Consider the following 23,181-nt stretch of genomic DNA (forward strand, 5'->3'; position numbering starts at 1 on the left):
GACCTAAAGTAGCTTCTGTTTCAATGAGTTCAACTCAGGACACAATTGTGCAGGCCATTACCATGAGTCTCAGCCCTCTGAAATCATCGCCCAGCCCTTCTAGATCTGTTCAGAACTCTGTTATTAGAGAAGTGACTGAATCATTATTTCTACAATGAGTACAATTTATACAATTTGTGTGTGTGTGTGTGTGTGTGTGTGTGTGTGTCCACCTTGTTTCCGACATACATTCCACTCACCTGACGCGGTTGAAACGGCAAACAACTGAGAGAAGTTTTTCCAAGAGCCATCTTCCGTCCTACTTTCATTGTACACTTGTGATCTCTGTCATGACTTGTTTCTTCAACAGATGCCTGTGTTGAATGACAAATTACCATGTGTCGCATGACACACATATGTTTTGTTAACAGATAACAGCACACATATGACTTAATCTAAAGGAGCATACTGTACGTTTATAGTGACATCAGATGACCTTTACAAATTTCAAAGTCTTTGCCTCTTTCTCATGTCCACCATTTAGGAAATTGCTGTTTTGAAGGATGTACGCACCCTGCAGGTAATCCCTGGAGAGCTGGTGAAGCCCTTCAAATCCAACTTCCCCTCTCGTCTGGCTCAGAGTCGGGCCGAGCTGCTCGAGAAGCTACTTGCTGAACTGGGCACAGATAATTCTGGCTTCACCCTGGACAACGTCATGATGGTAAAAGTCCCTTCTTTATGCCGTCTTTGCATTTTTTCACAGAACAAATCAACAGCGGCACTATTCCGCTCCGGTGTCTGATTTAGAAAGCATGCTGGTATTGTGGAAGCAAAAGAATTGTGATGGGCATGATGATTAGCACAACAGCATCTGCCTCTAGTGTAACATATAACACATGCATTGGCAGCAATTTGTAAACAATTACAATGGCATGACATGGCAATAACAATCATTTACAGTCCCTGTTATATAGGGGCTGATCTTGTCCTCTGCTCAGATGATAAGGAGCCTCCAAACCCCATTTTTTTCCAATTTGTAGACATTTACGGCCTCTGCTTTTCTTTGACTTTGTTGCCAATTACTAATAGCTGCTTTTTAAATCTATCACCGATTGATCACATACACGTTTCCAGCCTTTCAGTTGTCCTTTTTACACAGACCTTGTTTCGGCTTGTTACTACCTTTGCTGCTGGCTTGAAGGCAAGACAACTCTCTCCCAACAGATAGGGCGGCAAAATGGCGAGGAAGCACAATAACATGATATTCCCGCCTTGAACAGGCAGTGTAAAAACCGCTACTGAATGCATCCATCCATTCTTTCTTCTTTTTTAATTTGAATTATTTTAGGTTTCTGATACAGAAGCAGAGAGCAGCCATGGTTGAAATTATCAAACCGGGCAGCTCAAGATCACAAGTTAACTATCTCGATATCTCAAGAAATCAAGATTTTGTTTCCCTCACAACCAAATTTTGACATTTTGACCCCAAACACCTCAGAGTATAGGAGTCAAGAGAAGCTTTGGTTACTGCTTTTCTTTTTGGGATAATGAGAGAATTATTCCATTATATCACGAGAAACAAACGTCCAACTTTCGTACTCAAAGACTTTGGGGACACTAAAACATTTTATGGGATTTTATAGCTGCAAAATCTTGCAAATACATTGTAAATGTAAATATTAGCAGCGGCAGCCAAAAAATGCTCCTGTATGTATTGACAAAATTCTACACTTGAGTTTCTGTCAACTACTATTGCGTTTTTTTGTGTCAAATTAATCTCTTTCCAATTTGGAAATAACAATACGACATATCCTCTTGAACATAAAAGCATGTGACCTGTATGGAGGTACATTCAGTATATACCTGTATCATTCGACATTAAAAGTAGGTTTCCATCAAACTTGTTTTCCGTTACATTTGACTTAGTAGTTACAGTGTGACAAACTGAAAGGGGAGCAATCCCTCCCTGGTTTTCTGTGGCCTTTCAATTCACCCAAACAGGCAGTCAGTAAGCTCCAGTCAGTTGAGTCAATGTTGTCACCATTGGCATCCACTTAACATCTCCTACACTCCTCTGGTTCCCAGCACTGACCTAATATCTACGTGCAAACTATCCAACTGTTGACCAAGCCTTCCCGTCCTCCCCTCTCCAGTTTACGAGCGGCCCTTCACCCATCCCCCTTCACCCAGCCCTCCTCTTGACTCTGCATATCTTTTATCAGCAAGAGCAAATTGTTAGGTCTGTCCTCTGAGTTTCTCCGCCTTCTGAAACCAAAGCCACACAGGTGGCATTGGGTGGCCTGCGTTTGCATGTTTGAGCATGCTTGCTCAGCGCCTGTCCCCTTTGTGTTGGCTGCCTCCCATGTTTGCCTGGGAAACCTTTCCCGTCTGGATTGAGATGTGACAGCAGGGCTGTGCTTTATTTCTCAGCTTGCCTGATGAGAAACATGTAAGAGACACCAGGTTTAGACTGAAACTCAGTTGCAGAAATGAATGGCTTGATGATGTGTTGTGACACCTGGTTAGCCGTGACAAGCAACATGTCATTTAATACAGAAGTACAGAAAGTCTCTGCAGTAAACTTTTTTTTGTGCTGACACATTACAAAAGCAGTCTTACTCCTCAGACCACACAAAGCACCTCAATCAGACAAAACGTTTCAATCGTATATGTGTTTGAGTGGAAAAAGAAAAAGATTCCTTTCACATAGCGCATAGATATTTATACACTACATGTGCTTGCATAAACATGTGCCATTGAAGGCGGTACAGCTAAAACCTGGTATCTGCAGCTTTAGATCCTGTGACTATCCTTCTTGACAGCTCTACAGTGTTTGCCCAGCTATATTTTGAGAATTTTTCCTTTTTCCCCTGCTGTTACCTGGGCGATCTGTGCCGAGGCGGGAGCCAAAGCGAATAAGGAGGGTGATTGAATTTCCTGTAATTAAAATGAGAAGTGGTCAGCAGAGACAACAGAGAATAATGGCAAGCTGTCCCTGAGCCTGTTGAGCAAGGGATGGGTGGCCTTTGTGCACAGTTTACTTCTGAATGTTAATGTTCTCTACTGGCGGGATTGCCATTGTGTTACGACTCTCTTCACACAGATTATGTCGGATATGGGCTCTTTTTACGTCATGATGTGCATGTCCCTCAGAGGACCTCAACAATGTTGTTGCTATGCTCATGAAATAGACTACAAATATTTCTTCATAATTATTTTGTTCTAAATATTTTCCCCAGCATACTGGAGGAAAGACAAGGCAAGTTAAGTTGTATGGCACCTTTCAAGCACAGTGCAATTGTAACCAGCTTACACAAGACTAAGAAATGCATTTGAACTAGGTCCAAAAATGTAATTTAAGTTGTTTGAAGTGAAATAAAGGAGGTAGAAAAATGAACAAAGGCACAATAGCGTACATAATTTAGTTTTTGAAGACACTAGATGAGGGCACATAATGCCACATTACGTTACATTACTCAAAGAAATCAGGTTAAACAGGATTACAAATAGTCAAATATTCAGTAATGGGAACCAATTTATTTAGACTTAAAGAGGATATTTGTGTAGTTTTCCACTATGTGCAGTGATCTCTCCTGTCACTCTGCTGCTTTGCAGTGATACAGTCTGGATGTCTTTGTCCTTCACGAGTGCACAGGGGAAAACTGCATTAGAAACCTGGTTACAGTGTGGTTTTTGTGGTTTCTGCTTTACATGATGTTTATGAGTGAGGTCACAACAGAAAGCTGACAGGTTATTCAAGTTCATGTGCTGATTTGTGGTCCACTCAGGTTTCTGATCACCAAACAACCTAGCCCAAAGTGTGAATTACAAGGTGTGTAGTGTGTGTGTGTGTGTGTGTGTGACTTCTTTCATTCTCTATCTTTAACATTCAAAATTTAAATGTTACTTGTAACTCCCAAAAACTTAAATGTCAACAACAACAACAAAAAAAGTCTTCAGTAAGTCTAACCAAAGCCAAACTGCCTAATAGCGTACATATTGGAACAATAATATTCAGTCAGTCAAAATCTTTGCTCAATGTTCACATGTTAATAGAAAGCCCTGTTTTCCTCTGTCAGTTCTGTACAGCAGCTTTGGAGCACAATACATCAGAGGTTCGAGAGCTGGCAGTACGTGTCATCTTATCCATGTACCAGCAGCACAGAGCTGCTGTTCTCAACTACCTTCCACCAAACAATGCTGCTGCACGGAAGAACTTCCTCTTCAAATCCCTCTTTGACGGCTTTGCCAAGATTGATGGAAAGCTGGTGGACACTCAGGCAAGTGTTTTTTTTTCCTTCACTGCAAATAAATCTCTCCTTAATGCTCACTTTTTTACTTGAAGAAGAAATAGAATATAAAAAAGAATGAAATAACTGAAATCACATATTTCTATAATGACAAATGTGTCATTTCTGATGCTTATATTGGAGTACATCTTCACTGTTAAAAATTATTTGCATCAAACTGCCAGACCTAGGATGTGTTCACACCTTATAAACAGACTGTAGTCAGCGAGGAGCAGCTGGTAGATGGACAGTGAAACTGTCAGACATGGCAGATGGGAGCACTCTCTCAAGCTGAAAAGAGATGAGCTTCGTAGAGGGGACTATATGACGTCATGTCTTTTTTTCTCTGACAGTAACAGAGTTTCATGTTGCACAGACAACTGCCTCTGCTGCTTTCTTTTCCAAAGCCAAGATGCAGTCTGGTTTTTACTCATCTGGTTAAACAAAATGTCCATGGCAGATCCATGCATCTTATTTTATTTTATTTTTTTAATGCTTCATGTCGTCACCAACTGAACTGTGTGTAAGGCTGCATCAATAACAAGCCTGACTGACTTTTCTAATATTATAAACACATAATGTGGTAAACGACAGCTGTTAGCTGTAATTACAAATGCAGCCAGAAAGCTGACGTGATGTAATGATGCTATGTTGTCAAGTTTGTGACTAATATAGTGACAAAGTTTAATTTCCTTCTGGCTTTATTTGAAACTTAGCCTTCCCATCACGTAATGGCCCTCAGAGTCTGCAGAGCTTTAAGCTCTTCTACTCTTACAGACAAAAATAACGAGATGAAAGCTGGTGTAATCTGTGATCATGAAATGATATTAACAGGAGAGAGAATAAAGGAAGCAAACACAGAGGAAAATGAAACTGACAAACTGACTCTGACTATGGGCGTATGGCATGTTGTTTTTCATCCAGACATTGAAGAAGGGAGGTGGTCAGCAGGATGGGCAAAAAGAAAAGGAGGAGATCCACTCCCTTCAGGAGCAGCTGGCTGCCTTGAAAGAGATCACAGTAGGTGGAGCTGTCATCAGACTGCAATTACATCACTTCTTGTAATGGCTACTAATTTGTCTTTATGACTCCACGCAGATTTGATAGAATTTTTACTCTTTAGGTTTTGAGAAACTCATGGATTCACATGAACAGATAGTAACATGTTATGTTTCCTTAAGAGTCTCATGAAGAGGAGGCCCATCATTTATCAATGACTGTCTCAGTCTCGAGTCATTGTTAAAGTTGCGCAGAGCTTTGACTGTGTAATAGCAACTCTTTTTGGAACTGTGCTGTCTGACATCTATTCATATTTCTCTGTCTGCCTTTTGAAGGAGAGAGGGGCTGAAACCACCAAAGAACAAACACCTGAGAAAGAAGCTCCCAAAAATGAGTCCCCAGAAGCTGGCAAACCAAGTTTGTACACCCATTTTACTAGACAGAAGCAGATAAGAGCATCTTATAACATAATCACATTAAAGACATTATTCGGTAGAGTTAAACATCCTTATATACTGAACATAAACAGATCGGATTTGGATTGCTTTAAAGCATCACAATATATTACTTTATGGTACAAAACATCAGTATGGTGCTAATTAGTCTTTTGAGTCATACAAATGGAACCTGTTAATATACAAGTGGAAAATTTGAGGGTACCTTGGGGGTCACAACTTGTAACATAAATTGGAGAGCCCCTGGTAGTTAGACACTTTTGTCCTCATTCTTTATTGTTTCTTCAGCATGGCATTGAAATGCAAACACAGCCAAATCATTGACCATTTTCAAAGAGGATCTACTTTTGTTGTCAGTTGCTCAGCAACAGTGCTCCCGAGAGTTTAACCACTTGAACTCTATGTATAGTGCTCATCTTAGCATGTCAATAACAGAGACAAAAGCTCCATTTGTAGGCAATATAACATGTACGACATGACACCGACACTGCCTGTCTTTTGTATCATGAACCTATAGAAATAGTGTAAGCAAAAAATAAGATCATTTTGCTGCTTACAACTGTAGTTTTATTTTATTTTATTTGGCACCAAGTTTAAAAGGGAGACTGAAAAAATATCAGATATAACAAAGCAGTAACAACTGTAACATTTTCCCTGGTCTCCATGCTGCTTTCTATTCTTTTCTAACTTGTTTTGCCATGTGTTTGTGACGTCAAAAGTTGCACAGCTGGAAAAAAAATAAATTGATAAGATGAAATGAAAAAGAAATGCATATTTGTCTACTGGCAATGGCACAACAGTTTATAGCCTATTTTAGCAAGTTTTCCCACAAAAAAAAACAAAACAAAGTGTAGCCTCCAAGTAGTTCAGTCATGACAAGTAACAGATATTGTCTTTTTGCTTTCAGCTGTCACAAAAGTGCTGCAGAACAAGGTAACAGATGATATTGACGTCCAACAATCTATCAGCTATCTGGACAAGTAAGTGACAATGGAGATCTTTAAGATAATTGCTGGAATAAATAAAAGATAAAAAAAGAAAAAAGATTTACATAACATATTAGCCTAGTCCCAATTTAATAGGTTTAGTGTATTCTGTGCAGTTTTCACTTGGTCAATTATATTTCCCGTTGAGGTGTTTATTAGCAAACGGTGTATCAGTATTTAGTATCTAATTTGAAGGGATATAATCTGATCTGGAGTCTGATCTCGTGTTTCAGCTTGTGTATATTTTGCGGCAAAAAGGATGAGTCATTCACTGAGGATGGACTGGACCTTCACTACTGGAAACACTGTCCTATGCTGAGACGCTGCGATGAATGTAGACAGGTCGACATTTTCAGAGGTTTTTTAAGTCCTTGTGAAAGGACATCGTCCCAGCTATTTAATCACCACCTCAGTAATTAAGCTCAAAGACGTCAACTCTGCATTGTGTTCACAGGTAGTCGAGATAGCCAGCCTCACAGAGCACCTGCTGGGGGAATGTGAAAACAGCTCCAGGTTCAGCCAGTGCCCACGCTGCTCAGAGGCCGTGGCTACTGAAGATCTGACTCGCCATGCCCAGGGACCCGCCTGCAACCGTACGTTTTCAGTTTTATTCCTCCTTGCCAATGGAAATTTTCTGAAAATACCTTATATAATGGAAATCATGCAGTTAGTTTAAATAGGGTTTACTTTTCTTGTATTATTTTTTTGTCTCTAATGAAGAGACATTGCTGTTGAGTTTTTCAAATGTATTTTTGGATTCTTTGATCTCTATAAGCCGACTGCCATCTAGTTCCAGTTTATTAAAGAGAAGGCAGACATTTCTATCGTCGATATCTCCAACACTCAGCAATTCGCATACAAACAGTCTAGACTGATAAAAAGCACTGCAAGTCCACCAGGATGCCTAATTCTCGTTGTGACCAAAAAAATTACTGGAAAAACTGTTACTTCATATGTCATTGACAAATGGCTTAAATAAAACTACTAAATAAAACCAATTTATTTCTGTTACACAAATATTGCTTTACTTTTGCACCTTCTGGTGGAAATGGCAACATTGTGGCAAAATTAGTTGCAACTTTGATAACTGTTGTATTAACAGCAATATTTGAAATTATAATCAGGGGATAAGTTCCTTTCAGACGTGCGCTTCATCTGTAAATATACTTCTGATCCAGTTATTTTTCAGAATTTGACAACTCAGATTTTAGTAACATTTACACAAGCCAATGTTTGGGGCTCAAGTCTAATTGCAATGCTGTGACATTAACAGATACAGCACGCGCAATGTTACTGTGTCCATTGAGATTCAAATTTGAACATGGACTAAGAGGCACATGTGCCGACTCAGCTGTAATTTCATGTTTGCATCCTTGTCATCCTTATACATAGTTCCCCAATTTTAACTAAAATGTACTCAATGTATGAAGCTCAACTAAATGTAAATAGATGAATCAACATAATCTAACACAAAGGGATCAAATTTAAATTTGATTGTAGATACTTCTGGTAAATGACTGGGTGGAGCAGAAACTTTGTATCATGGCTGGTCATCCTCTGTGAAGCCCTGAGTGAAGCCAGCTGCATATCTTGCTTGTTTTTTGGGGGGTTCATTAAGAGAAACACATGCTCAGTTAATATGAGGTCAGGTGATTTGTTTGGCCATTCAAAAAGTTTTTAACTGTTTGGTATACAAACACTTTGATTACTTTGGTGGCAGTGAAGTGTAAAGATGCTTGTCCTGCTATATCGTCATTACATTGGGGGATTACACGCCATCATTCCTACACTACAATGTTAGACACAATTCAATTACAATGCAACTTCGTAACATGCCTGTGAGGCTACTGAAGTCTTTGTTTTTGCTGCTAAATGCTTACTTTGTTGACTTTAGACTTGTCTCCAGAAAAATTTTTCATATCCGCCCAATGATGTTTGTCAGAGCAAACTGCCCATTTCTCTAATTACCTCTGCCTCAAAGCTCTACTTCCACCTCTCACAGAGCACACAAAACTCTTCCTCAATCAGATAAACCATTACATTCTTTTCAAAAAGACACTTTTTCACTATCAGTCCACCCACCCCAGTTAGATAAACATACTTCTGATACTGTATTTATCTTCCTGGTTTTAATCTTGGTTCTCCACAGCCTGGATTTTGCCTTGTTTTAGCACCCCAGTGTCGTTTTCTTTTAATATATATGACTCCATTTGTTATAGGCACAACAAATCTGTGGTCAAAATTAAAGCTTTTATAAAACATGGAAAATGTGTTCCATGTTGACATTGCTACACAGAGCTTTCAAGATATGAGTCAGTATTTCCATAGTGTTTAAGTAAATTTTCTGTAAACTACCCAGCCCTGATACCAGTATTGACTGTCTGAAAGCTGAGGGCCGCTTATCATCAGAATCTCCTGGTTGTTTTATTCCAGTTGCATACAGTTCACTGAAACTGTACCAACTAACCTGAAGAAGGAGGCTTACTGTATCAGGATGTACAGTACGTCTCTGTTACCAGCCATATGTCTCCATAGATAATTGACACCAGTGTGCCTTTTGTACTGAATTACCATAACCTTTAAGTCTACCCTACTCCTGTATGTTATAAGAGGGTTAACTGACATTTGAATTGGAACTTTGGTTGGTTATGTTCACCCCTTTGATCCCATTCCTCAAAGGTGTATTGTATTTTTAAAAATTTCTGTCTCAGACGTGTAATTTCATCATTTTCTCTGACATGTTCAGGGGACCTTTTCTGTAATTGTGTAAGAGGTGGCTTAAAGGTGTTGTGTTTCTTTGTCAGCCCCCATCTCGGGTAAAGGCTCCAACCACTGTCCTTTGTGTCACAACAACTTCACACCTGGAGAGAAGGTGAGTTTATGTACATGTAAACTACACAAGTGACATCAAACTGCACTAGTTGTGCTTGTTATGTGATAATTCTGACCATTTCATTTTTTCATTGGCTTTCCTGCATGACTAAGCTTTACTGATGAATGGCTCTTTAAGTGCTTAAAAATATGTATGAATTTCCACCAGATTATGCAAACTGCAAATATTCTATTTTTTCACCTGAAAGAAAAAGTGGTGAAGCATCGTTCGTGCATGTTATGGCAGCACGACGCTCCTGTTGTGCTCCAAAGACTCCAGCATGTTCATTTTTGTGCTGAAAATTTAACGTAACCTTGTTCCATTGATGATCAGGGTGGTGCAGAAATACACTGAATGTGTTTTCATGTACATGAATAACTGGTGTATGAGGCTTATCTCAACTGTGATCAAATTTGGGGATATGGTGTTTACGTGAGTGCAGAGAAATCGGGTTATTCATATTCCGCATATTCATTTCAGTTTCTTTCAGTGCTACAGCTAATATATTCAGGTTTCTATTAAACAGAATATGGTGTTTACATGCTCAAACACATAAATTAGATAATCCAAAAACACAATCATAAACGGGGCACATATGTCCATGTTAACACACTGAGAGCTTATGCGGCTATTACAATCTGGTAGCAACCTCGCTTACATAATACAAATACTGCGCTGGAAACCCAAAACAGATCTACGGTTTATGTACATGTCCGTACAGGTTATGTACAGTTCTAAGGGTACAATATGGAAAGTTTTTGGCGGAAATGTGGCATAAGTGTAAAGTGGAAGAAGTGTGCCCCTTCAGTCTACTGACCAAATCTGATCTGATGATATGATGATACTTATGTCACAATACAATATTAACTTAACTTTTATTTGCTGCATAAATTATTTATACTATGCTATGCTGTATTGATTTTTCCTCTATTGCTACTGCCTGTATACTAACTGTTTCTTTGCAATATTCAACAGTCTCTTGTACAGAGCTGCCTCCTAGATAATTATAGGGTAACTCTAGTTTCGATTTAAGTTTTCACAGAACTTAGGCTGAATTTCACTCAGTGAGCTTTTCTCGTCTCCCTCTTTTATATCGACACAGAAACCCGACCAGCATTTAATATTAGGCTTGAGGAACAAACAGGTGTTGAGGTAAAACAAGGCTATTGTTGGCCTTCAAAGACTTCAAAGGACATGAAGCCTTTGTTCTTAATGGGCTGTTTCATTTGTCTCAAGGTAAAGTAGATACCATCACATTCTTCACATTCCTATTAGTTTGAGAAGAAGTAATGACAAAAATATCCTTTAAAGTATATTTTGATATATAGTTTGACAGCTTTCCCTAAATCTTTTTTGTAGTCAGAGCGCTTGAGGATAATGCAGTGCTTGTGACACTAATCATCAGCACTGGACAAAAGTTAATGATTGTGTATTTTGTACAATTGGTACAAGTTCAGGTTTCCTTTCTTTCCAGCTGTGGCTCGCGGCTGAGTGTTGTGTGTGGACAATGTAATCAAAATGGATAACTCAACAATAGTGCACTGAGTGTAACCCCGGTGTTGAATATTACATAATATTACCTCGAGGAAAACAGTTTATTATAATCCTTTATAAGTAAACAGTGCTCGTATTTCAGCGCCCTCATTCATTGCCAATCCTTTGTGTCCATCCACTTTTTGTGTGCAAAAGAAGTTTCAAAGCGAGATACAGCGTACAAGATTCTCTGCCCCTCTAAAAAATGGAACAACAGTATAGCCTTTCATTTGTCTTTCGTTACCTTTCTGTCATCGTGGAGACTAATAAATCATGCAACTCGTCTTTCAAGGAGCCACAAGAGCTACAAGAATCAGTCTTACCAGTGCCTGCCCTGACCCAGAATAGGACAGGCAGGGCCACTTTAGGACAGGCATTTTGGAGATGATACTTTTGAACAAAATTTGAATACAAGAATCCAAAATGGTGTTTAAAACCTCAGAATTTGGCATAACATGTTGTGGGGCTTGTAGGAGAAGATTGTTTTCATTAATGTTATTAAAATGGCTGCTAATCACTGATGGAAGATAGACATCTCATTCAAATTATGGTACTTCTGGGCTTACTGTGATGACCACAGGTAATCGAGGGAAATCAGGGTTTGATTCTGGTGATGCAGCCACACAAACAGATACCACATCCAAGAAAGGCAGAAGATTCTCAAATTATGCTCCTCCAACTCTGAGAGGTATTGGTGAAAAATTACAAAAATACAAGACTCATTTGGGACCTTGTAATGGGAATGGCACATGACCCATTTGGATTGCTGTTTGTAAGGTTAAGAGAGGTCATTTATAATTTTTGACTTCTTGAACATTTATATTTTTTTATTTTTTGTAAGTGTGCCGGCAGCATTTAATACTGTCGCTCCTGAGTTCTGATTGGCCGATCCAGAAGGAAACTTTAAACTGCTTGAAAAACAAAAAGTAGTGAACGTAAAGAATTTTTTTATTTTTCATACAAAACAAAGGCCTATTTTGCTCAAGAAGCAATAATGATTTGGCCTAAGACACTTAAATGATAGTAAGTAATGTTAGTTAAAGGAGATGTATGCAACATTAAGAGTCTATGATTCAGTGTGTGAGGTTTGATTGTCCTGACACGGTTCTCAACATGAAGGTGACTGATCCGGCGGCTAGCAGGTACTTGTGCTAACTCCATAAACAGCACAAACAACAGCACTGATCGTTAATGTGAAAGGAAACTGGAGGGTGGGTGCTACGCTTCCACAACGCCCCGATATCAGTGTTAAACACCATATGACTGTGGTGCAGAGTGTCAACTATTAGCCAGCCAATGGGATACATAGAGAGGGACCCGCATGCACTTACATGCACATGCAGATGGACCATCTATTACAAAGCATAGATTACAGCACACACAGAGGGAGTGTGGCCTCGTCTTCTGCTCAGAATGTCATTACTCCACTTTATTTTTACATGGCAAACAGCTGTTTGCTGCTACATTAATGCTTTGAATGATGCATACCATGAGTAGACAGATGTCTGCCTGGATGATTATTGGGGCCAATATTTGGCATTTGGCATTTATTTATTCATTTTTTATTTAAATTTTCACTTTAAAAAAAAGTTGTTTTGAACTTTCTTTATATGATGTTGGACTTTTCAGCTTTGATTAAACATTTGCCAAAGGCTTTTAAACAAATTTTTGTGCTGGAGTTTGTTATATTCCAAATTCTAAATATTGACAGAAATATTCTCATTTTGAATGTAAATGCATATCATGTCCAAATATCAGTTATTGGTCTCATTAACTACGAATAATCGGTATCGGTGTCAGCCCTGAAAATCCAGTATTGTTCGACCCCTAATGCATACAGTGACTTTGAGCAGTGGCAGCAGTTGGTTTGGAATAAATGCAGAAGAAAAAATAAAGGCATGACTAAATACATAAATGCATAATAAATCATGAATAAAGGCAGAAGAACTTTAAGAAGTGCAGTCTACTTTTAGTCAAACTTTTGACAACCAATCAGTGATTTGACAGCTGGTGCTTTCCTGTTGCCAGCTGATGGAAGACACCTGATGTAATCTCACTCACTAGAGTGCGGCCAGATGTATATAATGCATAAAGGTCTAAATGCAGCAGCATTTTCTCGCATTGTTCAATTGAGTATTAAATCAATGACAGCAGGCATTTTGACTTGTTTCAGCCACAGCACAGCACAACAAATAACATTACACTCAATTCAAGTATCCCACTGAGCGTTGCCAGTGAGACAGCATGCATAATACTGGGGCTGGCACATGTAGCTGGAATACAGTCTTAGTTAATGGTATTAATTACACCTGTGTTGTTGCTGCTGTGACAATGTTTGCTTTGAAAATACCTATTATCCTTGTTAATGTGCTTAGAATAAATATGAGTCTCTGAGGCAACATTTTGTCTAATTTTGGCAACAAAAAAAGCATAATTGATGATTAAACATGAAAATTATACAACATGGTTGCATTATTCAGTACTTTAACATTTAACCATTTTATTCCCTTCAAACCACTGACACTTTTTAACCTTAGTTGTAACTCATTTGTAGTCTCATTCAAAATCTGATTCTCAACATGCCCAACTCTCACACCCTAAAAAATGAATAAAATAAAAAAAACACTCAGAGAAAGTCACACTCTCCCTGCCAGAGCTGTGAGCGCAGAACCAAAGAAAGACTGCAGTGTTTGTGGGAGGGAGGGCAGCCATTCGGGCCTTGACTGAGCCTACAGTCACCCGCGGCTGTCCTGATAGAGAGAGTGCTTGGGAGAGGAACGAACTCACTGAGCTACTTTGTCCCTGTTCCAGGCCTGGAAGGCTCACCTCATGGGCAGGGAGGGCTGTAAACAAAACTCACGCAGGACTGCGGTGTCCCAGAGAACTCAGCCAGCACAAGGTAAAGCATTCATACCCTCTCTGCTTACACACACCTCCCCAACGCTCAGTGTGAAAGCTATACAAAGTGCCCATGCTTGTTGGTAAAATTTCATGTTGCAGCTTTTCCACTATGGCTTCCTGCCTCAGAGCACAGAATAAGACACATAAAAATAGTGACAGGTTAAAATCGGAGCCCAGTGTAGTGGGTGTTGATGTATCCATTTTGGGTGATATTTTGCAATCGTGTCGTTCCATGCATGCATACATGTAGACAACCTGATGAAAAATATAACTAACTAAAAGAAATGTAGGTTACCAGTCAACAGTGAAATGAAATGGTTGTCACATTGAGAATAGTTGCTCACACTCCTGTCTACTCATATTTACTATATGAATCACAATTAGTACAACTGTATGAAAATAATTGATAAATAAATTTATGCATGATATGAATTTTATTTATTTTTGGGTAATGTGAATTGTAAGTTGCTGTAAATGTTGCTCTAAAGAATTGTGGGAGGGCATTATCTCCTGTGTTTTTGCCAAAGATGGTCCACTGTATCCTATGCTCAGAAAGGAAGCACTAATGTACCTTTCCTTAGCATTTAGGGAATTTGGCAACTCTTATTATGGCTGCCACTTAGATACTTTTGGTTGTTTTCACCCAGTTAGTAACCTTGCTAAGCAAAAAAAGACTATTTGACTGCAGCACTGTTATTAACCAGTCTCTCTTCCTCTGTTGCATTCCTGATAAAGTAGCAGAGCAAGGTGTGTTTGCTGCCCCCGGTGGCCAATATATGTATGTTTTGAACTGAACTCCTCAAGACGTATTATTAAAACACAACAGCCATTAACACCAGAAACCCCAGGTGGATTTTTTTTTCTACCATACAGGTTCTGAAAACCTTCAGAAGTCCCATCATCCAATGAGTGCTTTGCTACAGCATCAAAGTTAACACTCTAAAGAGTTAACGGCTCACCAGTCAATATTTCTACATTTTCAGGGTTTCCCCCAAAAACTAGTTAATAAAGGTGGCATTGTAAGCCACTCAGATCCTTAAACATCTTGGTAACGTTAATCTTATTAATGGATGATGTCCCAAACAGGAGCCACACTTGTTAAATATGTAACACTTACTAAGTGAAATAGCGCCTCTGCCCTTTTTTTCCTAATGATTCATGTTTAATTCCATAAAAGTGTATTAATTTTGAATGACGTTGAAGAAGCGGTGAGGCTAGGTGGTGTACATCTATTAATTCTTCTGTACATACTTGACTATATTTTGAATCCAGGACTCTTTCTTGTAATGAAGTATTTTAGTGGCATTGCTTTATCAAGTCAACGTACTGTGAACTTTTTTTTTTCATCAGTGATCTGACATTTGTCTAATTCCACAAGTAAGCTGACAGTGCATGATTAGTAGCTTACTGTACATATCACAAATCACCACAAACTGCTGATGTAATAAAGCCCTGCTGTGTATAGTCACATCACAGGTTATGCAGGCTGTTTTGTTTTGTGATAAATAGAATTGCACACAAGAACAGATGGAGGTCTTTTATGTTATAGTTCTGTCAGAGGTTTGCTGTATTGACATCATTGTTTGTGCGTGCATGCGTGCGTGTGTGCGTGTGTTTGTTTGTTTGTGTGTCTAGGCAGGACTGTTGGTGGAGCCAGGCTGAAGCAGGCGTGGTCAGTCGGGGCCAGAGCCAGGCCTATGGGCAGAGGAAGCCGGATCCCTGCCCTGGCACCTCTGGCCAGAGGACATCCACCAGGGAAGCACTGAAACTGGTTCGAAGCACCCCACTCCTATATTTCCAGGTCTAACGCTCCTGTATATCTGCACTTTCTTAAAAGACATCTGATAGGTTTCACATCTTTTATAAGATTACCTAAAAGGAGATACCTATGTCTTATCAGTGTATGTACTTACATTAAATGGTGTTGAATGCGATAGCTTTGCATATTAATTCAGATTACTTTGTAAACTTTCTAGTCCCGTTTTGGTCAGTGACAGAAAATCTACACAGAGAAGAGACGGCTGGACTCACCAGTGTTAGATCTCTCGTCTCTGTTGTCTGTATGTCAGGCCTCTGGCGTCACACACCTGTCGGGTTAGTAAACATGAGCACGTGTGTGCTTTTTTCTGATTATCTCCTTACAGGATGTCTCGGTTTTCAGGCTCTAATTTGTCATACCGCCCACTGCCCTTTGGAGCCACCATGGTGGGGATTGTTACAGCTTAAAGGGTTTGTCCATTGATCCGGTATTGTACATCCATTTAGTTTAAGTAACTCAAAAGGGATCTGATAAAAAAAAAAAAAAAGACCCCCTAACGCCATCTTCTTAGACCTTGTCTGCCAGGTAGATAGGACACCTTTTGCGTGCAATGCAGGGTTACTCTTATAAATGTGTTTTTACCGAACCCAAGCTAATATAACCCTGATGACATCACTATGACATCATTAGTGTTATTTTATCAGACTTGACAAGGCAAGTAAACTAACTGCCCTACAAAAGTGATCCGTTGCTGCTATAATTTTGAACATTTTATTTTTAAAAAACATAAAAATGGGCAATTTGTTTCCATTTAGAAAATGATTTCAGCATATTCAGAATTATATTTAGACCATAAACTCTTCAGTTAAACCAAATAAAACTAATACAAGTGACCACTTCCCATTATAACCAGTGTTATCCCATTCAGCGTGTAATCAATCTCTTAACAGAGCACGGTGACAGCAACTGACACTCAGAAACACTGCTCTTATAGAGGCAGCAATTAGAGGAGACGAGGAGTGAGGTTTAGTTACAAGCAGAGGACTTTCTTTTCGTGGCAACGCGCCAGCAGCCTTAAGCCTCTGACGATCTGAGTGTAGCTTTACCATCAGCTTTGTGCTTTGCCATCTGTTTGCAATGCTCTGGTCATTTCTTGCCGTAAACAAAGGATAACGAAGGAATGAAGACGCACTTTGCCAAAGGGATGATGTTGAATTTTCAGTTTAGTATGAACTTAATTTATTTCCCTGCTTAACACCTACTGACAATCTTGAGTAGACAGCAGTTTTATATGCTCTACAAGTCCATTGAGAGAGACAAAATAAACCTTCTAACTTAACTTATTGAAACTGAAATAAAAACAAATCCACAGTGGACATGAATGTACTATATACAGTGGAATTTTTGTAACACCTATTTTTCTCCAACTTCTGCTGGATATGACTGAGACGGACAGTTCAAAGCACATCAAACTGACTTTCAAACACAAAACTCAGAGTTTAAGAACAATGGTTTGCAAGATTTGTCACTAATTCTACAATTTTACTACTTCTATTGTCCTGCACAGTGTTATGACGATGTTGATTGTATTATATATTAGTGATTCATTCACACTCACAAGAGCTAAAACAGAAACATTTGTAAGACTACTCTGAGATGTTTTTGAATATTCTTTTGCAAATTGTAATATTAGTGGGGCAAATTCTTTATTAATGTGTGTGATAACACTTGCTGTTACATCAGTGGAGAAACAAGTTAAATATAGGGGATGTATATGAGAGTATATTTGGTTTTAACTTCACAATCCATCACTTTGGCTTTAACACGCTTCTGTATTGGAGACTATTGCAGCAAATTATATTTTTCGTGTTTTTTATGTAGTCAGTATTTTCTGAATAAGAATCTTCAAATGGCTATTTTTTTCTGCAGAAGTATCTGTATTTGTTTAAATAAAGTAAACAACATTTAGCTGAACATTGCAGATATGGTTTCTGATACTATTTAACCCTTTGAAATTTAGAGAGATATCAAATTTCTTTCAGACACCTTTGAGAAGTATTCAAACCTTTTTGCCCTTAGCAAATTGGTGCAATTTCTTCAAGAAACATGGAAAATGGCAATAAGCAACTTGGTAAGAAATGTTCCACAAATTGCAAGAAATTGGTAGATTTAGAAAATTATTTTTTATAAAGCTAGAGAAAAAGCTAGGGATTTTTTTCAAAAACTAATTTTATAATTTATAATTTTATATTAAAGTTGTATCACAGGCTTATTATAATTTTAAGCACTTTTTCCAAGTCCTTTGCCTTGTGTGTTTTTTTACTTTCTTTTTTTGCTTGATTGTTGTTTGTTTTGTTTGGGGTTTTTGTGTGTGTTTGGTTATTGTTTTTTTTAACTTAACTTTTAAGGTAATTTTTACCAATTTCTTGTTATTTATTGGGCCATTTGTTCTTTCACGGCTCGTTGCCTTATTCCCATGTTGTTTTTTTTAAAGAAATCAAGCTGATTTGCTCAGGTTTGAAAGAGTTAAACCTAAGAGTCAATGTTTGGGGTCATTACCAGTTCAAACAGCCTTCTATTTAGCAATAATTGTAAACTAATATACTACACAAACACATTTAGTTCTTCTAGACAATGTTACAGTTGACAGCAGAACTTGACATGGGGATAATATCCAAATCATTCCCAGTAATGTGCTGTTCTCCAGCTGTTCACACATCAATTTGAATTAAATGCTGCAACATTATTTCTGTATTTACAAAGCTGTCAAAGAGCTCAGTTTTATTGACATTATCATACATGAATCTACAGTATTACATCCCTTTAGTGTCTTTGGTTTTTTGGCCTTCCTCTGCAAATCATACACATGATCTGACACTTAAAAACATAAAAACAAAAGGTGGAATGAAACAATATATTAACTTACAACCAATCATTTAATTTTTTACAATTTCAGCACCCTACAAAGTAATCACTCAATGCAGCTGTTCATTCCATGCTGAGTCCATTTAGTTCACTTTGACAGTCACACTCGAATTGACAATAAAATCAGCTGTTTGAGAGGAACACCTGGATGTAACAAGTCCAGTCTTATTTATGCCTGCACAAACACGCACTAAAACCATTACAACCGTGTCTCAACATCAACAACAGAGCTCAGATTAAGACGACGAGAGCGATGAATGTACAACCTGAAAAAGGCACCAAGACTGAGAAACTTTCCTGGGATGTCTGCACACTGTGGAGATGTGTGGTAGTGGTTTCACAAAATGGAAAATCAAAGTTGCAGTAGTGAGGAGGAAATCCAACTTGTTCAGGAGAGTTTGTAACCTTTTGAATTTTACACATAGGAGATGTTAAAATGCTAAATCTGGATGTGGATTTGGATAAAAGGTGTATTTTTTTTCATAGTTTCCTCGGTCTACATGACTCAGTAGAGATGTGTAAAGATCATCACACTGTAAAATCTGACAAGTTGACTAACTTTTTTATTCTAGGAAATGTAAGTAAGTAGGCTATAACAATTATGCCTAATTTATGTCTACTTTAATTGTTAAGTTTACTTAAAATTTAGTTATATTTACTTGATTTGTGAATTTGTTGTAACTTAAAATGACAAGTTTAATTAAATCAATCTTTCTAAGTTTTAGCATGTTATGCTGCTGATTGCAAACTAGTCAATTATATTTGTGTTTTCTTAAACATGTTAACAAAACAACTCGCAGATCTCAAAATCCTCTGTGATGATCGAGTTAAGTCAGACTAACTTAGTTTACTGAAGTTAACACTTAGAAAGAACAAAGTGATTTCACTTGTCGTTGTTAAGTTGCAACAACTTAACAAAATTAAGTAAATGCCAATACATTTCGAGTAAAATTTCACAATTATACAGTAAACATAAATTAAGATGAATTGTACTTTACTTATTCAATGTAAATGGTTTCCAAGATTATTTTCAGTAAGATAAACTTGTCAGATTTCACAGTGCATGCGTGATTAATTTAAAACAAGTCTCCTGTGTTTTCAGTTCAGCTTTGGTGAATTAATTTAGTTTCAATACAATCACATGGAGACCTTCTGAGCGCAGATCAGATCCTCGTTGTGCACCACGTTCCACATCCTGAGCAGCTCCTGCGCGCTCAGTTTGTGCACCACGATGAGGTTTTTGTAAAAGCACGGCTCGCTGTTCATGGGGCTCACCCTGCGCCTGGTGATGCCGAAGGTCCTGAAGCCCGGGTGCATCTCCGGGGCCGAGTGAAGCTTCTGCAGGCACATCCCTAAAAACACATCGTCGATCGGGTACAACTCCAGATCCTCCGAGACTACGAAGAGCCTCCTGGCCAGCTGGGAGGACATCAGAAACCCCCCGCCTCCGACATACGGGGGATATGGCTTATCGTACAGCTCTTTGGGGATGTAGTATTTACTCTGCCGGTTCCGGATGGGGATCGCCTTGGAGATGGTGTCCCCCACAAACAGCTCGGCATCTTTGCGCTCCTCCACTTTGAAGCCGATGAGCTGCAACAGGTTGTGCGTGTTCACAAACACATCATCATCTCCTTTGAATATGAACTGGACGTCGGAGCAGTAGATGTCGAACCATTTGAGGAAGTTGACCTCTTTTAGGGTGAGGTTAAAGAAGGTGTCCATGAAGTCCCACTGGAGGATGTCCCCATAGATCCTGTCCTCGTACTCGATCAGTTTCTGGAGATTTTTTGTGTCTTTGCCAGTCGTGGGGCTCCCCAAAAGAAATAAAGTTTTGATTTTCTTCCCATCCACCGTGTGCTCCTTGCCCCAGGTTTTACGCACCGCCTCGCGCCGGTCGTGCTGCTCGATCACGGACTTGACCACCATGAGGAGGTGCACCTCTCCATCCGCGCACTTCTCCGGGTGGTTGATGAGCATGGGGAAGTACCTGCAGTGTCTGTGCAGAACAAACTGGTGAAATCTCGGGTCCAAGCGCCGGAACCAGTCCTGCGTCCTCACTGACGCGTCCTCGCTGCAGTTGAGAACCTGCGCGTCCCAGGTAGCTGGAGTCCCGTTGGAGACCCGCTGCGCATCCGTGCTAAGCACTGGAGTGTCTGAACTCCCCAAACTCGTTTTCCCGACTCCCTTTTTAAAAGAAAAACACTCGGGGCCGCACCAGTTGGCATCTCTTATGTGTTTAACTCCCACTCCGTCCTTCTCTGCCAGCTTCAGCTTGTGGATCATGAGAAAAGAAGCGAAGACTAGAGACAGACTCAGCAGGGGCTTCAGCAGACCGATCCGCTTTCTCCGGGAAAAGTGATCCATGGCTCTCACTGCGGCGCCCAAAGACCCATCATAGTGTTTCACAACTGTGCGTCCGAGTAGAGTCCATCACCGCCTTCCATTTGGACACCAGAGGTTGTGCCCTTGGCTACGTGACCCAAAAGTGGCCACGGGGTCCCTTTTGGCCATGCTGGCACTCATTAGAGTCACGCATCTCCTCTCGGTGAGGAAAAATGATGAAGGATACACAACATGTCCTCTCACTTCTTGCCTGCTCTCTCTCTCAGGCGGACTGGAGACCTGCTGCAGGATGTCCGTCTCTCTCCCACAAATATCTCCTCCCTCAATGATCCCCGCTGATCTGGGACCAGCAGGTTTCCCATTTCCCTCTCTCTCTCTCTCTCTCTCTCTCTCTCTCTCTCTCACACACACACACACACACACACACACACACACACTAGGTGTCCACCACGTTACAGTGCAGACCATCAGACTGAAAGATCGATCTGTCTATTGGTTTTAAACAATATTAGTCTACATAATTACAAGGTATTACAATTATAAGTAAAATACAACAGCAATTATGGTGGAATAATTGCAACAATTAACTCTTTGAACCCTGAACAAGTTGGTTTGATGTCTTGCAAAAACAGAAGGAGGCAATGAGCAACTTAACAACAAATAGCCCAAAAGATAGCAAGAAATTACATGAAAAAAAGCAGTAGCAGCAGCAAAAAAAGAACAGTAAAAAAACCAAGAACATTCTTTTTTTTTTATACATATATATACACATATATACTCATTGATCAAAAAAAAAAAAGACAGAAGTTTTTCTCATCTGCAGTATTTGCGTTTTTAATACTGTATATATATTTCCTGTATATTCTTGTTTGTTTATTAGTAAAGACATTACTGAGAAATAAATATTTATGATCACTGTAACCTTTCTAAAATAACAAATTCTCAGGTGGCCTAAGATTTCTGTACATCACTGTAATTTAAATGATTTTTTTCTGGACACATTTAGGTTTTGATCATATTCTTTTTTTATGGAATTCAAGTTTTTATCGAAGTTTTCTCATGGCATGGTACATGGCACACACTGTTTCAGTACAGAGAAATATGAAACAAAAATACATCATAGAGGCAGACTCCACATCACAAGTCGGTTTTGATCATTTTCTAATAATTCTCCCTCATTTTTTGAAACTAATTTTCAGGTCATTTTCTTTGTCACTTTTTACTAAATCTTGAAATTTGTGTGACATTTCCTGCCAAGTTGGTCATTGTCTTTCACTGTGTGTTTTTTATTTTAAGAAATCAAAACAATTTGCTCATATTTGAGGCATATATATTATATATTTGTTAACTAGCATGAGAGACTGAATATAGCGCAAGAAAACTGATGTCAAACCAGGTTTTTAAGGGTTAAACAAGAGACTTACGTAAGTAAAATAAATACATTCATTTCATTAACTTATGCATGTATTTGGGTAGTCTAGTACAAAGTATTATAGAAGGTACAAGTTACTATAGACAATAAAATCCACAAAATATACAATAAAACAAACAGTACAAAGCATAATAAATAAATAATAATGACACAAGTGTTCAGGAAACAAATGTTGGCCTAAATAAAGCACTGTTTTATGATCCTGAAAAATGTAGAAAACCTTCTATCGTGTTTAAATAGGTCTTCATTTTATTGCAATGACTACAATCAAAGCATGTTAAAATGTGCCAGCTGCAGATCCTTGCAGACAGCTGAGGCAAGACCTCCACCCCCAGCCTCTACCAGCTACCCTCCCCTCTGCTGCCACCTGCAGCTGCTCGCAGACAGCTGCAGCTGGATCTCCAGCTTCTGTCACTAACCTGCACTGGTCCCACCATCTAAAGACTCTGACAGACATTTGCTGCCTGATTTCTTATCTACAGTTTTAACCAGCAACCTTCATGATTCAAAATGTATATATTTTGTTCCCATGGTGTAAGACTGGTCAAAATTATTAGTAAAAATGAACAACTCATTCCCAAATCCCAAAGCTAGAGAGCCAAAATTAAAATTTGTGATGTCATAGGGAATAAAATCTAGAGTTGCTCCATAGACAATGAATTTGGAAAGATTATAGATGACACTGGGAACAACCATGAAATTGTT

At 39.0% G+C, this 23,181-nt stretch overlaps 2 protein-coding genes across 3 annotated transcripts in view; one reads left to right on the plus strand and one right to left on the minus strand.

Moving 5' to 3' along the window:
- cep104 (centrosomal protein 104) overlaps positions 1 to 17,747 on the plus strand; it is a 36,165-nt gene extending 18,418 nt beyond the window's left edge. The window contains exons 13-23 of one of the 2 annotated variants that reach the window (XM_042492177.2): positions 524 to 700; positions 4,059 to 4,259; positions 5,193 to 5,288; positions 5,603 to 5,684; positions 6,630 to 6,702; positions 6,942 to 7,050; positions 7,163 to 7,301; positions 9,513 to 9,580; positions 13,925 to 14,012; positions 15,650 to 15,815; positions 16,159 to 17,747. In XM_042492177.2, the coding sequence (XP_042348111.2) occupies positions 524 to 700; positions 4,059 to 4,259; positions 5,193 to 5,288; positions 5,603 to 5,684; positions 6,630 to 6,702; positions 6,942 to 7,050; positions 7,163 to 7,301; positions 9,513 to 9,580; positions 13,925 to 14,012; positions 15,650 to 15,780 (1,164 nt within the window). In that variant the 3' untranslated portion in view covers positions 15,781 to 15,815; positions 16,159 to 17,747. Of the gene's footprint in view, positions 1 to 523; positions 701 to 4,058; positions 4,260 to 5,192; positions 5,289 to 5,602; positions 5,685 to 6,629; positions 6,703 to 6,941; positions 7,051 to 7,162; positions 7,302 to 9,512; positions 9,581 to 13,924; positions 14,013 to 15,649 lie in introns of both variants that reach the window. The other variant, XM_088082427.1, reaches the window with a different exon arrangement.
- Positions 17,748 to 17,885: 138 nt separating this feature from the next.
- On the minus strand, positions 17,886 to 21,344 carry b3gnt7l (UDP-GlcNAc:betaGal beta-1,3-N-acetylglucosaminyltransferase 7, like). The gene has a single exon (XM_042492348.2). It carries the CDS (start codon positions 21,063 to 21,065, stop codon positions 19,836 to 19,838), a length of 1,230 nt encoding a protein of 409 aa, XP_042348282.2. The 5' UTR covers positions 21,066 to 21,344; the 3' UTR covers positions 17,886 to 19,835.
- Between the last annotated feature and the right edge of the window lie 1,837 nt (positions 21,345 to 23,181).

This window comes from Plectropomus leopardus, chromosome 9 (assembly GCF_026936395.1).
Source record: "Plectropomus leopardus strain MGB_pleo_1.0 chromosome 9, ASM2693639v1, whole genome shotgun sequence".
NCBI lineage: Eukaryota > Metazoa > Chordata > Actinopteri > Perciformes > Serranidae > Plectropomus > Plectropomus leopardus.